Raw genomic sequence first — 16862 nt, forward strand, 5'->3', positions numbered from 1 at the left:
CTAAGGAAATGATGTATTCATTGTTTAATAGTTGGAGAAACTACTTCCATAAATGTTGTTTTCTGCTGATTTGTATTCAGCACCTAAAATACTTTTTTAGTTACTAATTTGAATCAAAAGACTACACGAAGACTATCATCATGTATTTCTTCCTTTCTCAGAGAACAGTTACAGGCAGTCTTCAAGGACAATAGTTAATCATTTTGGAGCACTATGGGCAATCCTTAGGTGAGGCTTACAACTTTTACCAGAAACACGTCTTCTTGCCTCTTTCATAATGGACTGTTGAGAGAGTTTCTATTGTTGCAATGAATGAAAATTAAGGCATCAGCATAGTTCTTCATCTCTTTGGTACAGTGATGACATCTGCTTCTTATTGTAGCTGTAGATCATCTTCCTTCCGTCTAGTAAGCTGTAGTCTTTCTAGAGCTCCTGAGATTTATTGTTGTCGAGGGAAGGTGGGGGGGAAGCAAATACAAAAAGACCATTTTCAAAATAACCAGATGCCAGTACTTAGGTCATTGTAGTAGAAATTCAGATTTGCAGCTTCTGTTTGGGCATCTTCCGCTTCAGTCATGAATTCATACTAGTTACATAGTTTGTGTATTGAGGTGTGCTTAAAATAAAACAGCCATTTATGATGGCAAGCAAATATCTCCTGTTCACTCGTTCTGGTTTGTTTGAAGACGTACTGTGACAGCATTCTTCTTTGCTGTTGGAAACACGTAAGAGGTTTGTATTTTTGCAACTAGCAGCCCAGCATAAGTTGATGACCGCTTACTGAAGTTGTACTTTACCTTGTGTGTGGAAGCCAAGACTGCATTTTTATATGTATAAGTGTCTTCTATATAAGCACTTTCTCTACTTCCTTCATTCCTTATGTTGAAGAGTTTTTAAAGACCTCTTGTTTTTCCCAGGGTATATTGATTAGAAGAAAAAAAACCTCATAACATTCTAGAAAAATATCCAGATTATTGTTGGAACATCCTTGTTTTCCATCTTCTTTATACTGAATTAGTGGTCTTATGGTAGAGTGGTCACAAGAACACGATTGTTATTTTTCATCTTTTGGTTTTTTTGCGGGTTTTTTGTTTGGTTTTTTTTTGTTGTTGTTTATTCGTTTGTTTTTTTTCCTGTGGCCCATAAAAGTAAAGTCCTGCAATTCCTGAACACCCTTCAGCTTGGGAATTGGACTATTAGCTCTGTGAGCTGTCAAGTCAGTAATGTATGAAAGAGCTGAAAACTAGTTCTCAAAAGATTACAGGTGGATCCCCCAGTGAGTTTGCGCAGTATTCCTCTGAAATATCTTCTTGTCACCAGGCTTTTGATGGACAGCATTAAATATAGCTGTGGAAATGTCTTCAGTGGCTTTACTTAAAAGTAACTTTTTTTCATCCTCTTGGATTTGCAAGAGAAAGCAGGTGGTTTTCATAGCTTCTGGTCATTCTTTCATCAAATTGGTAGCTCTTATCTCGACAAAAGGTCAGGTTAGCAGTTAATAAAAAAATACCCCGATATGTTAGGAAGTATTATCTTGTCAGTATAGCTGTTCTAAGAGGTTTTGTTGCTTCTTGTACAAATCCTGTTATATCAGCTTGTGTGTGTGACAAAGACTATCCTGATTTCGCAAGCTGTTGGACTGAAGGTTGTCTAACACTAGAGATTAAAACTGACACTTCTAAAAAGCCAAGTGAATTCTTGCTTATCTTACTGTCTCTTATTTTCAGTTACTTCTCTGTAGTTTGAGCACTAAATCTTGAAGTTGCATACCTTAATGGCTAATCTGCCCTTTACTGTCTTGCATAGAAACGTGTTAGTATTATCAGGAGTCTAAGATTTAAATATTGCTGCTGTTACCAGTCATTGTTTTTTCCTGGTTCCCTAAAGTACTGGCGTCATGCTAGGGAATACTGAGAGCAGTTACAGTGTCTCTTTAAGTTTGCAAGTGATTTAGGAAGTCAAATGCATTATATTCTGTTTCAGGAGGATCTAGGGGTGTTTGCTAACTCCCTGTTGCTGCTTTCAGTGAAGTTACAAACTGGTGTGTGGTGCAGGTGGATTTGTCTGATAACATGAGACTAAAGGACCAAGCTTTAAGAATTTCCATGTTTTCTGTAGCAAACGTGAAGTGTTTGGGGATGATGTACGGGAAGCTGCTTTCTCTCACACTGCACCAAGAGCAGTTGCTGGCCTTGGTGTAAGTTGTCGGTGATTCCTGAACTGAACAGGGTATGTCACTCGGTCCCCATTGAGCAATAACAACAAAAAAGGCAAAGCGGTTCTATATCGCTTACATTCATGGGTCTGTGCTGAATCTCTTCTGCGCTCCTTAGCTCATCTCAATTAAAGGGCTCAGTATTCATCTTGAATGGGGTTTGGAGGTAGAACAAGTCATGTGGCTTCTGCTAAATAAGGTTTTGTGGCTGTGGAGTTCGGTGTTGTGGCACTATGGGGATACTGGATTAGATACACAGCTTTTATGTAGTGACACCCTGTTTCAAAATGAAGCTTTTACATTCGTAAGACCTCAATGTTGGTGTACTTTCCAACGTGATTGTTTGACTTTCGTGTAAAATCTGCTTTCTTCATTTTCTTAATTTTTGCTGATAACTTAATTCAGTAGAGTTCAGCTTGGTCCTGGTTGTCTTCCTTCACTGTGTGTAGTCGCACACAGTGATTGCATTGGAACTAACTGTTTTGCTGCTGCTGTTTTGGATTTAAAAAAAAAAAAATTCATCACAACCAACCCCCCCCCCCAAAATCCAAACCAGCCCCCCACCCCCCAACACCCCCCACTTCATAATCTTACACGTTTTTTCTAGTTGCACCTTTAACTTCAATAAAAAGTGTTATATCTCCAAAAGATGGGGTGGCTTCCATCCAGCAGTTGTGTTAACTGCTAAATTGAATCTACCATGTGGAATGTCAAAATAGGAATGAAGGAAAGTGTTGGGGTTGTGGGGGTTTTTTGTGTTCCCCCCCCATTTATTTTTAAAAAAGTATTTGCTAACGGTATTAAGGAGAATGGAACTACGTGGCTGTTAGAATATTCTTCACTTCTATTCTAGGCTGTATTGGAGTTTTGACCACACCAATGCGTGTTTAGTTTCAGTTCAAGAAATTTAAGTAATATGGATGACTTTCTTTATTAGAAATGTCCTTTTGAATTCTGGCCTTTAAAGAATGTATTTTTTGAGATAGCAACACTGGAGATTAAACACAAAACAAGTTGATTTTTATATAACTAGCTTTTAATTAAGATACTCATACTCCAGGGTTGGGTGGAGGGAAGCCAAAATGTATGTTAACTAAATAAATTGTCTCCACTTAACAGCCTTGCAGTTTTGGCTTTTATGCTGAATCTCTGGTACCAGATTAATGGTAACTTGCTGTCTTTCCATATCCACTTAAATAAAAACATCATTCATAAAAATACCATTCAGACAAAGTGCTTCTTGTTAAGAGGCTAATGGGATACTATGTTTTGATAAATTCACCCTTCTTGATGTTCCCTAGTCAGAAGTTAAGAAATAGGTTTAGAAGTATAACTCGTTAGCTTGCACTGGTACACTATGTGGAGCTCCGTACTGGATCTCTTGCAGGATCAGTTTATCCTTTTTGTTCAAACTCACTGCTCTCAGTGACTGAGACTGAGCAAGGTACTGTGCTTCTCAACTTACCAGAAACTCTCCTTTAACTTCCTTTATAGGCAAGCATCTCACTGACCTTTGGCTTTATACCTTGGAGTTTCAAGATTTAAGTATTCCCGAGGTAAGAGAAACTTGAGAGAGAGAAAGAACTTTGCTTCTGAAAGCCATTTTCCTACGTCTTCCTTATTGAGACCACCTCAGTTTGCCCTTAACTGGGATAAGATCATCTTCTAGCTGATTTTGAAATTGCAATAGCCGTAGCTTTTTTGGATCTTGTTGACTAGGGGAAAATAAATATTTCCTAGTGAAGTGTGAAAAGCTTCTATTCTGCAGCTTGTCAGGAAGAAGAGCTATTATTATTTCTTTAAAGATACTGTGATAGCAGAGTTTTCCATTCCTAGCTTACTTTTAATAACAGACTGTTTTGTGGCAGACTCCACGATCTGTGTGATCTGACCCCTGAAGCTCTTTGTAGCGTGGCTCAAGGGGTCTGTGCCTGTGAGCAGAATTAAACACCAGAGGGTCTTGTTCGGTTTCCATGATGGAATCTAATAAAGGTACTGTTCATAGAAGCAAACCAGAAGTCTGGATAAACAATTCTGATTTTATTTGACGCTCTATTTAGAGGCTGGGTTGTCTGGTTTGTTTTGTTGGTTTTCTTGTGCTCTTTCTATCTATTTCTCCTCTTTGAACTAGTCTCCTATTTTACTGACACTTAAAAGCCAATTTCTTTGGCTCAGTTTATATATATACATTTAGCTGTGGAGTCTTTTCAGGCTCTCTTCGTAGTGGTGCTCACTCATGTAGACTCTTCCAGGAGATGCACGGATTTTTTTTTTAATGTCACGTGTAAGTGAGGAAGCTCTGTCCCACAAAAAAGATAGTATTTAAGGTTGCTTCTCAAAATTGATTGGCTTTTTGATAGGTAGTGCTGTGAAAGACTAAGGAATAAACTGCTATTTCATGATACTCCTGGGAGAAGTGAAGGGTCTATCAGCAGGCCCTCAAATTCTGAAGGAACACTCGACTTCTAGGCTTTCTTGGCATATTGGCTTCTTCAGTGTCTGAAATCAGAAGGTATCTTCTAAGGTATATATGGAGATTCACCTGTGAAAGCACTGAAGCTTTTGTGAGGAGTCTAGGTTGTAGTATTCTGAATTAGCTCATAAACTTTGTGTGCTCTCAGTGTAGTTTACATGTGCTGTTGAGCTGTGAACAACTCACTCAGGCTCAGGGTGTAAAGTGTCATTCTATTCCATTTTGTTGGGAACCCTTGAAGTGAAGTGCTGTATGTACATCATGTTGGTTTCCAGCATCTTTCCATGTGCTTCTGGACATTTCTTGCTTTTTTGGATTCCTGGTTATCTTTTCTTACTATCTCTGTCTTGTAACCATGTAAAAAATATCAGTACAACGTTTTCATAGAGGTGCTGCAGGAGGTCTGTAGTATTAATTTTTTGAACCCTTGGGTGTCAAGAGTCATGTTCTTTGAAAAACCCAGTCCCTGTTTCAGATGCCTGGCATACAGCATAACATTCATCTCACCTTTTGATGTTTTGGGGGTTTTACAATCTGTACACCCCCTTCTTGCTTCCAGCCTTCTTTCTGGCCTTTTCAAGAGTTGGGCATACACTAATTATTCTGCATCTCATGAATGATATTACATGGGTTTCTGCTAGACATTTCAAGGAATTCCTCCAGCAGTGTGGAATGCTTGAGACAAGAACTGGTAGAAACACTTGCTGAATGTGATCCATGGAGGTATGCAGGTGACTTTTAAAGGGTTGGGGACAGGTTCTGCAGTACCTAAGGTAGCTAGTCCGACAGCTAGTCAGCCTCTGAGAATGGTATGTTGTAAAAGACCTGAAATATGAGCATCGCTTTGGGGCTATAAGATGTGCTTCTAATTGCTAGAAAATGTAGGGTGTTGATGACTCTTCTGTAGATCTTGAGTGCCACTGTTTAAGCTTAGCATCTACCCTGCTTTTTTTTTTTTTTTTTTTGCCTTTCTTTTCCTCACTGGTGGTTGACTTCTGATGCTGCTTTCTTTAGCTAGCCTAGGCTAAGCTTCTTGATAATAAACAGTATGATTATGCCTATCAGCGCATACATTTCCTGTCTCAGGTCCCAATACAATTTTGAATGTGATGGTTTTTCAACCTATCTTTGCTCCTGCAGGTCACTTAGCTAAAAAAAATGGTGCATTTCAACATATAACATAAAATGTAAGGGAGAGGACAATCATTCATTTAGCCCAGCAAGAATAGACATAGCTGAAGACCAATTTTAGCTGTAAATCCCATGTCTCTTCCTCCTGTAATGTTTGCAGATGTAAACAAAATGTTGTCTTGTCATATTTGTGTATATCGATGTGCTTTGTACTTCTCATGATGTAAGTACAGTTCAGGAAACAGAACAGTTGGGAAAACTGTTCCTGATTGGAACTGAAAATCAGAGCAAGTCCTATTCTGAAACTAGTCAGGTTCAGTTTGGGCTATATAATTTTAAATTCCCTTAATGTCTGAGTAAGCTCTGTGTGTTATGACTGTCAAATCTGGGAGAAGTCTTTTGGTTTGGGGAAAACTGGGAGATATTCTTCTTGCATCTGACTGGCAGGTCGAGGGAGACTTTGCTGTGCTACAGAACAGAAATAATAACAATCATGTCATCTGTAGTCCGGAGGGAGTTTTATTCCATGATGAGGTCTCAGCAGCTTGTTAGGCTTCTTGGGGAGATGGAATAAGTATATTCTTTAATAAAGAACTTGATTTGAAACTTCTTGGCATGGTACGTACTACAATTCTAAGTGGGCATCTGTTTCTTGACTGACTCGTGTTATCTTCTTAGATGTTATCCCAGCCAAAAGAAGACTTGCCTAATGTCCTCTCACAGCTTCTTGCTGTATCACCTTCTCTGAAAGCTCATAGGTTTATGCTGGTAATTTTTGACATACTCAAAGAGATATAAAAAGTTGCTTAGTCGTCATATTATAAGGAAGTTTTTCAGATGGAGAATGCAGAGAACGTGCATAAAAGCAGTAGCATGGAATGCTGATAATGTGTGCTGCTGCTGGAAGTGATACTGCAGTTAGGTCTTTATTGTATCAGGAGCATAAATACAACATGTTACTTCTAATGAAGGAAATTGAATCCTCATCATTACTAGTTATTTCAGATTAAACTCCTACTGTTTTACAAGGTGAAATAAAATTGGGATGTGCAAAAGTTAAGGTATCTTGTTTCCTTCATATAAATTGCATAGAAGAAGCAAATCTTATTTGGTCATCCAAAAATAAGTTACTTGCAACATTCTAAGATGAGGATAAACCAAGTGATATGGTAATTTAGAAAACGGAGTATCAGTGAGGGCATTGATGAGGTTTCCTTCCACCAACTGCAAGAATTTATTTCCCCTTGTTTACTTTCATCATCAAATACAGGCTTCATTTGGTAAGTAAGAGGAAATAAAATGAGCATGGTAACACAACTCAAGCAACAAGTAATAGGACTTAGTCTTATGCATTTAATAAAAAGCTGTTAGCTTGTTTTAACGCTTGTCGTATGCTGTGTAAGCAAAAGGTGTAAGTTGTAAAAGAAGCTGCAGAAAACTCATGACCCTAGAAAATTTTTATTTGTGAAGAGTCCCTTGGGGTGTGTCATACACTTAAAAGTACATACACCCCACCTCCAGCTCAAAGCAGAGCATATATGGGTATTTGCTCAGTCAAAGACAATTTATAGAGATTTGACATAATCTCTAATTAAGTGCTGCTCTCTCTTGGTGGTTTTGCGACTCAGAAACGGAGCTCCTGCGTCTTGCAGTCATATAGGTTCTGTCTGTAACCAGTTTTTTCCTGTTGAATATATGAAGAATAGTTTTTCTTAAGCTTTGGGAAGAATGCAGAATTCTCTGCTAATGTACAGGGGGTTATTTTCATATTTTATCTACCCATGATTTTCAGTTACCTGTTTCCTATAGCCAGTATTTTGGGGAAAAATTCTTATGATCGCAATTATGTGGAACTGCAGTCTTCCACAGATGTAGGATATATGCTGTGTGTTACTATTGATGCATATTTCTTGTGTAGTCATTAAGAGGTGTGTTTTATATGAATGCAAATGTTAAGTTTGCCATCTACATAAATCCATGTAGTGGATTTGTCAGTATAATAAGGCTTTGGTTTGGGCAAAAGTTGATTTGAAATAACTCTTCAAGGTAGTTACACATTTTTTCTATTTTGAAATTTCTTGCTCAGTCTTTTCAGTTGCACTGTGTAATTGTTCGTTCCCTGTTAAAAAAATTTAATGTAGTATGTGAGGCTGTTTAAAATCACATGCCCACCCCCAACACAGCTATAAAAGCCAGAACTGTGCATACCTCCCTTGATACCAGTGTTAAGTAGGAAATTTAACAGCGTCTACTTTATTTGCTGGATTTTTTTGCACATGCACTTTTGATGATAGTAAATTCATTAGGAAAGTAAGGACAGTAACACTCTTATTATACGAGTTCTTTAGCTGCTTTGTTCCAAATGAGAGGTGTTGAAAACAGTGAAATGTTAATCTTATCAGAGATTTGTCTTATAAATAAATTGTGCTTTTCAGCAGAACGGAGGGTTTTAACGCTCCAAGTAGTATGCTTGGCTTTATCTTACCTCTGCCATTACCTCAGGAAATGAGGGCCTGTGATTTGAGTGCATAATACTCTGTTTCTTTACGCTAGGAGTTAAGTATTTATATGGCTAGTGAAAGAACTCTGTGCTGCAAGTAACTGTGAGGAAGAATTGAGTCTGAGTAACAGTGGAGACTGGAATAGCTGTATTCTTTATTTCAGATTTCGACCTATTAAAGGAAGGCAAGAAGAACTAAAAGAGGTGATTGAACGTTTCAAGAAAGATGAGCACTTAGAAAAAGCCTTCAAGTCCTTGACGTCAGGTGACTGGGCCCGGCACTATTTTCTTAACAAGAACAAAATGCAGGAAAGGTTGTTCAAGGAACATGTAGGTGTATTTGTAATTAATGTGCTTTTTCAGATGGTTGAAAGGCTAAGAAAATGTAAAAAATTCTTAGGAATGTAGCAATAGTAAAGGAAACTAATCCACTGCTCTGTTATATGTTGATTGTTTGATTGCTTTTAACAGAAACTTCCTTTGTTTTTTAAAACCCAGCTAGCTTTCCCCCCCAACACAACTTTTTCTTTGGAATTAACTTACCACTGCCTTTTATTTAATAAACATGTAGAAAGGAAAACACATTTGCCTCTTTTGCTGTTGGCTTAAGTCATAAGCACAAGAGAGAAGACCTGCTTCCGGGAGAAAAGAGTTTCGATGACTTCTTTAATTCTTTGGAAGGGGCTTTCTCCCCTTTTCCCCCTTCTTTGTTTTGTGTTGGTAGTTGGGGTTCTTTTGTTTGTTTTGGTTTTTTTACTTGGAGCTATTGTAGTTCAAATTGTGTGACAAAGAAAAGTAAAGGAAAACAGAGAAGCCTTGCTACCTCAAAATACCTCTGTTCTTTTGGGTATAGGGGCTTTATGTGGGAGTGTTATTGTCTTCCTCCACTTCCCACACAACAAATCAATTTTGTGTATATTATAAAGGTTATTGCCTCTCAAAGTTGCAGGGAAATCATAGTCTTTCTTTACTGGGGCAGGGGGAGAAAACTCCTTCAAGAACGAGTCCACTGTTTTCAGGTAACAACCAAAAGGAATTTGGCCTACTTCAAAGTGCATCAAATCTAGTAGTGTAGAAAAGGTAGGCAGCAAATTCATCTTTCCCAAAGCGTTTTTTTGAGTAATACAACAGCGCTTTAACTAAAAATAATTGATCCAGCAATCCCCGAGTTCAGTATTTTTGTCATAGGAGTAATACCTTTTTCAGAACTGTAAAGAATAAAATTGGATCCTGAAAATTGTTAGGTCTCAGTGGTTCTTAAAGACCTGAGAAGAACTCTTGAATGCAACTACTCAGTGACTTTAAGAAGAAAGTATACATTTTCATTGATGGGGCCACTTCTGTAGCATTTGAGGCATCTTTTTTTGTGTGTGTGTGGGTTTTTTTGTGCAGTTTACTGACCTTCATAATTTTTGTATGAAGTTCCTCACTGCTTTTGTTTTGCTTGTAACAGAAAAGTACTGTTTTCTTTCATTCCAGGTATTTATTTATTTACGAATGTTTGCAACTGACAGTGGGTTTGAGATACTGCCTTGCAATCGGTATTCTTCTGAGCAAAATGGAGCCAAAATTGTTGCAACAAAAGAATGGTAAGAAATATAGTTTGCTGCATTCTATTTCTGTCAGTTATTTTGAAAGATTCCAAAAAAGATATTAAAAAAAAATATGATTTAGAATTAAAACTGCAGCCAGTGAAATATAAAGGTTTGTATTTTTGCTTAAAAATTAAATTTGTTGTCTGCTTTTGCTAAGTACTTAACTCACAACACATGCATCTGTAAGATATTCCTTTATGTATTTGGGCATAGCCATACAGTTTTCAGTATACAAGTTTTTTTTAATCTTGTTTTCAGTCAGATAATTATTTTCTGCTAATCGTGAGTTGTTGGCCTTCTGTGAGAAATACGACCATGTCAAGACTCACAGTGTGCTGGATTTGTTATACAACAAATAATTGTGGGGGAAATTAGTTTTTCACCTTTGTGAAACTGAAGGGTGTTATTTGCATATTTTGATTCTGCAAGATAAATTTCTCCTAGAAACACAAAGTTAGAAGCCCAGTGTATTTTCCCCATCTCATTCTGGTGCATTTGAGTCTCATTATAAGCATGTCCGTGGCAGCACCAGCAGATCCCTGGGTTAATTCAGATTCTAAAATAAATTTTCTCCTCCCTTCCCTCTCCCCTCCCCCCCATAATTTATATTTATTTTGCTTCGTGGCAGTACATACTCATAACAGCACATCTGAGATGATGATATGCTATTATGTGTGGGCTAGGATTGAGTGGCTAGACAGGATGCTGGCAGTGTACCAAGTAAGCATGCTGTTACTGTGGGACTATGGCCACAATGTGTGGGAGAGTAAGTTTTAAGAAGGTTGAGGCCAGTTTCTAGCTCTTCGTGACCGTAGCTGGAAGTTCCAAGGCCATGATACAATCAGTATTTTTTGGGTTAGTTTTTTTTTTGGTTTGAATTCTCCCCTTGGCTGATTGGGGTGGAAGCTTTGTACTTAGGTGTGTTGGAAATGAAATAACTTCCCATGCTCAAAATCTTGAGTGACCTGAGAGACAGTAAGACAGGAGGGCTGCTTCTTAACCCTGCCAATATCTGGAAAACTATTGGGACTCAAAACTGAGAGAGTTCTTTGCACTCTCTATAAAAGGAGAATTTTGCACGTAAAAGGCTTCTGGTTTGTGTCCCTCATGTATATTTAGTATCTCCATATTCATCTGTGTCAGAGTAATCTGGCCAAAGTTTAAAATGTACACTCTAAAGAGCAGTGGAAACAATGCCCTTGCAAGATAATGGAAATTGTGCACATCTTCCTAGGCTGAGTGTTGAGTACAATGGCAGATTGTCTGTCTGCACACGAAGGCATTGTGGATTTGTTGATTCTTGTTGGTCATTATGTCGTTCTCGTCCCTCGGCCCACCCCCCCAAGTGGTCTGTTTCAAGGGCCAGCTTGATGCTGAAGAACTACTTTTGAGAGAGGAAAGCATCTTACATAAATTCTGGCTTTTTTTGAGTCAATACCGGGCATTTTTTAAGAAGCCATGGAGTTCTAAACATCTTCACTATGCTGTGTTTTCCTGGCCAAAGGAAGAAGTGTAGGAAATGCAAACAAGAGCAGCTGGAGGAAGTCAAAATCTCTTAAGTGTTGATGGGGAGGGAGTGTGCACAAATTAAAAAAAAAAAAAAAAAAATCTCGCTTTTGGTTTTAACAACTGCAGAAGCTGAAGTAATCAACTCCTGCAGTTTCTTGCTTGTAGTCTCAGGAAATTGTAGAAACAATGGTGGTAATGTCTGTCAGAATTGGCGTAATTGATTCTATATAGTAGCATAAAAATGTTTATTTCCTGTCTGAGAAAAAGTCTGTTTAGCCTAATATCCTGTCTCTGACTGAATTAAAACATGAGGTTTAAAAGGGCTGAGAAATGGTTTACAAAACACTTCCTGTTATTGACAGCTTTTCTTTCTGTGAAATTACTTTGTCATTTTGGCATACGTATTCTTATTTCTGCTACTCTTTTTTATGCTAAAGGAAACGAAATGATAAAATAGAATTACTTGTGGGCTGTATTGCTGAGCTATCAGAAATGGAAGAAAACATGCTGCTGAGACATGGGGAAAATGATTTCAGTGTCATGTATTCCACACGGAAAAACTGTGCACAGCTGTGGCTTGGTCCTGCTGCATTTATCAATCATGGTGAGTAGTAAGTTTAGGAAGCATGTTAAAGGACATAAGCAGTTCTACTCAGAAGTGGTGTTATATGTGAGCTGAACAACACAGAACTTTAGAGAAAATGTCTGAATCTGGCATACTGGATTACTGTAGGACAAAATCCTGTCGGGATTTTCCCAGACCAGAGCTGAGCGGCTGTGAACTGGGAGACTCACAGAAGGCTCTAGGAAGTGATGCCTCTTTCCTTCACAGCGACTTTGGAACTGGCAGCTAAATTAGTGGGGCATATTGTGGGTTACCTTGAATTGTTTGTGAACTTGTTATGCCTTCTTTAACCTTTGGCACAGGTTATGCTGAAGGAATGGCAGGTAGGATTTAAGATAAATTATATTACCTTCAGGAGGAGGGAAATTGAACATTTGTGATAGCATAGGGAAGAGCTCAGAAACCAAACTATATGAAAATAGGTATGTTTTGATGTATAGCTTCGTGCAATACTGACATAACTCCCAGTATTTAGTTGAGATTCTACAGTTACTGAAGTCAGAGTGAATCCTTACTTTAGATATCTACAACTATTCATGTTTCAGGTCTTATCAACAGTTAATTGACTTTATCTTTTGGACCTTTTTCAGATTGCAGACCTAACTGTAAGGTAAGCAAGAAATTTAAATAAATAAAGCACCCCACTTTTTTTTTTCTTTGTCCCTACACCTTTTCCTCCCCAACTTTTTGCTTTTTTTTTTTCTTATTGAGACTGTTCAACCGTAATGATTAACTTCTCCCCCTTCCTGTCATCTCCTTCCCCAGTTTGTGTCAACGGGCAGAGATACAGCATGTGTGAAAGCTCTAAGAGATATTGAACCTGGAGAAGAAATCTCTTGTTATTATGGAGATGGTTTTTTTGGAGAAAATAACGAATACTGCGAATGTTACACCTGTGAAAGGTATGGGTTGATGTAAATAAGTTTCACATGGAATTGGGCATATTCGTGATGCATTTTGTGAAACTGCAAGTTCTTAATTATGAATACTCAGACTTTTGGACACATCATAATTATTTTGTAGGTATTTGTTATGATTTTTTTCTTTAATGTTGTTACTGAATGGTCATCCTCCCTGAGAGCTCCTGCGTTGTGTTGTTCTTTTGATTCTCAGTTTTGTAGATAACCCAAAATGTGAATTACAAAAAAGAAATGCAGATTCTTAAAAATATTTGTACTGAATAAAGTAGAATTGGAAGGAAAAGCAGTTGTAGCTGCTACAAGACCATTAGCAACTGACCACCAGCTTTTGGGGGTTTTTTTGTACTAGAAAAAGCGAATTTCATTAATGTTTTCTGTGTTGCCCTGAAGCTCTCTTCTGCTGGGAATTGGCAAAGTAGTTTTCACCATATGTTATTAGAACTTGTGGGTTTGTATATTCATAAAGATCTGCTGGTTTGGACAGTACTTGCTTATATCTGTCCATTGCACAGTAGCAGCCAAGTTCTTGTTACATTTGTTCTTCCCATGTGCCATTCCAACCTAGTTTCTTCACAAAATCAGTTGAAAGAATTCCATAGTTGGTTTTCGCCATGTTGAAAGTTCTGCTTGCTGTGAGCATGGAGGCTCAGCATCATTTGTGAGAGCTTCACCTAGTTCTAAGAGGAAGTACACAGAACATATAACAGTTCTGTTACTGTTTGACTTAACTGTAGAGAGAAAAAATCCTATAAAGGACAAAATATTTTTGAGAAATAGCTTGATGCACCTTCACATAAGTAGTTTAATAAGCCTACCTTTATTTTTACTAGCTAGTTTGGTCACTAACAGTTCTTGCAATTCAAGGGAAAACCTTCTGATGTGGACCTCCAAGCTCATACAATGTTAGTAGGTCATTCCAAGTGAAGGGTACGATCTCAGACTTTATATCTAGAGAGCTGCTAGTAAAAATGTACTTCAGTCCTGGGAGCTGTTTAGTGTTGAATAAATGGGCACCCTGATTGTTCTTTCCGTGTTACTTGGAGTGATATGTTTCTTTTTGCTCAAGTTTCTTTGATTGTTAATGTAATACAGATAACACTTTTAGGACAAACCAATGTTTTGTGTATGAACATCTTCAATAACTTGTCATCTTTATATTTTAAATACATGAATATGTTATATTTTAAAGCTAACGTTTGGGTAATTCTAACTTTAGGAATCTGCATTTCAGTCACAAGGCTGTGTTACAGCAGTCAAATATGAGAGATTTGAATTTAGGGGAGTTGAGCAAGGAAAAGTGAGTCCTTACTAACGCTGAGGCAACTGTCTCTTTGTACACCACAAAAAATAACCTATAAGTGACCCAATTTTGACAATGCTGTAAAGGGTGTTAGTTAGTGATGTTAAACTGCTAGACTTCTAAGAATCAGTAGGTACATTTGGGAGCTGTGGGAAGGTTGGCACTGTACAATTATTTTTTTTTTTTAAGCCTACAAAAATCATCACCAAGAAAATTTGCATATCTTTACATATGTGCATGTACTCTTTCTAGGTGAGCCTGCTCTTCATGCTGGCTGACTGAGACAACTGGGCACCAAAGACAACATGTCAGAAGACAGTTGTGGGTGTTCATAGCACCCTTGCTTTCTGACCTCAATTGGGTGTTGCTTGTGCTAAGTTCAGTCCAGTATCTTAAGATGTCTGTAACTTGCAGTATTCAAAATAATACTGTCAAACAATGTTCCTATCAAACAAATATCAGTTAATTTGAGAACAAGGATTGTGTCTGCATAATAATTAACCTTGTGGAGCTTGAGATCCTGCCTGATCTTTTTGGTGCACTTTTGGTTAAGTTTTGTAGATCTTTCAGTACAACACGCTGAAGTGCAAACTGAAGTTGTCTTCAGTAAATGAAGTGCAAGCATACTGGATTATTAAAAAGTACCAAAGGAATACTATAGTAATGGTTGAAGTGCAAAAGTAGAGGAATTCTTAATCTTCATCCTTTTCTGTGATTACTTAAAAAGAAAAAAGAAGTTCTGGGTTTGCTCAGCCGTTCCATTTTCGTGGTAAAGACATATTGGAGTCTTTCAGTTACAAAGGAACACAGAACATGTGATAATTTTATTCCATTTTCTGTACTTTTAAACTCTTGCTGATGCAGTAACAAGCATTGTAGCTGAAGCTGGGAGTTTTTACTAGCCTGATGTGATTATGAAAAATTTATGTTATTACCTAAGCTAATATAAGTAGTATTTTGAACTACCATATGTCATTTTCACTTGTAAAATTTTACTATGAAACGACACTAAAATAGACACAAAGCAAGGGAAACCTACTCTTGCAATTTTTCTTCTTGTAAGAAATAAATGGAAGGTTTTTCTGCACATCTTACTAAAAAGAGGTAAGTATATAGATACCTTATTAAAACAGCCCACAAAATGCTAATAAATTCAGTGGCTATTGGTATTGTTTATCCAACTATACCTGGGATTCAAACTGCTGTCTCTGAAACAAAGTTCTAAGTTTATATTAATAGTTATTAATACATCTTGTTCTCTTTTTCTTTGTAGACGTGGAACTGGTGCTTTTAAATCAAGAGTGGGATTGCCAGCACCTACTCCTGTGATTAATAGTAAATATGGACTGAGAGAAACAGATAAACGATTGAACAGACTTAAAAAGTTGGGTGACAGCAGCAAAAATTCAGACAGCCAGTCCGTCAGCTCTAACACTGATGCAGATACCACTCAGGAAAAATCTAATGCAAGTAAGTGAGGGGAAAAGCTTGGACTGCAGGATTAAAGGTTTCATAAAAACGTGAAAAACTTTCACTGTGATGAAATTCCTCTCTTGGTGCTGAGATGCATCTCAGATACTGGTCTTTAGAACTGTAATTTATTCAGGAATGTGAAGGCAATTTACATGGCAAATTCATGCTTTTCTGTAAGTGTTTCAAGAACAATAGGGGTATGTTCTTGTTTTGTTTTTTCTTTTATTTATATCAAAAGCAAATAGTCTCATATATGTAAGCATGTCAGTTAAAGTTCTGTCAATCATGTATGTATTTCAAAATACAGTGATCTATCATATGCAATAGTATGGTTTAGGAAAGAAAACTTATGTAGTTTGAGTTACCTACATTCTGTAGGAAAGGTGTTTTTAAATAAATACTGTCAGTACAGATTGTTAAACAAATAGTCGTTTCCTTTAGAGATCCTTTAAATTGGGCAGCTATTCCCTCACCACATCCAGGATGGATAGTTCAGGTACCTATTCTGAAGGGAAAGTGCACAGTTAGTAATCTCGAAAGAAATTGGAAGGGATTTTGGTTTGTGATGCTCTTGAAAGACTTCTCCTCATGAAGTAGAGAGTGTCATTTATTTACGCGCACACACACACCCCTGCCACAGTCAATTTAGGCAAAATAAAAATAACCTAAACTTTGACTTAACTAGCAAACAGGTTTGGAGCCGCATAAAATATTGTGGTTCCACCTGGCTCCTGTTAGCTGCTGTGATATTTAAAAAGAAAAAAAAAAAAAAAAACAAAGAACAAAAACAAAACCAACAAACCATTTCCCGAAAAACACTTATGATGTCTAATTACAAAGCTTTAGAGTTGCAGCTTTGCTTGGGCAGACAAAACTCCTTTACTTACCACAGTAGGTGACAGAAAACTGGATATATGAAGCTGAAATCTGTAGTTAGGGTTTTTTGGGGTTTTTTTTTCCTCCCTCTGTAGGGAAAAAAATCTGGGGTTAATACCTAGAGTATGCTGATCCTAAGATTTTGCTAGAATAATACTCACTAAAAATTATGGGTAATGTGGGATGGATTTTTTTAAAAAATTGACAGAAGAAATTCAGTAAAAAACAAAGTCGGTATGTTGGGG

The 16862-nt window shown here is 37.4% G+C and overlaps 1 protein-coding gene across 5 annotated transcripts in view; it reads left to right on the plus strand.

The window, feature by feature from the left end:
• KMT5B (lysine methyltransferase 5B) overlaps positions 1-16862 on the plus strand; it is a 31407-nt gene that overhangs the window by 12083 nt on the left and 2462 nt on the right. For 4 of the 5 annotated variants that reach the window (XM_074585563.1, XM_074585562.1, XM_074585561.1 and 1 more), the window contains 6 exons: positions 8484-8649; positions 9799-9908; positions 11861-12027; positions 12639-12658; positions 12814-12950; positions 15542-15738. In XM_074585563.1, the coding sequence (XP_074441664.1) occupies positions 8484-8649; positions 9799-9908; positions 11861-12027; positions 12639-12658; positions 12814-12950; positions 15542-15738 (797 nt within the window). The remainder of the gene's footprint in view (positions 1-8483; positions 8650-9798; positions 9909-11860; positions 12028-12638; positions 12659-12813; positions 12951-15541; positions 15739-16862) is intronic. The other variant, XM_074585564.1, reaches the window with a different exon arrangement.

Source organism: Larus michahellis, chromosome 4 (assembly GCF_964199755.1).
Source record: "Larus michahellis chromosome 4, bLarMic1.1, whole genome shotgun sequence".
NCBI lineage: Eukaryota > Metazoa > Chordata > Aves > Charadriiformes > Laridae > Larus > Larus michahellis.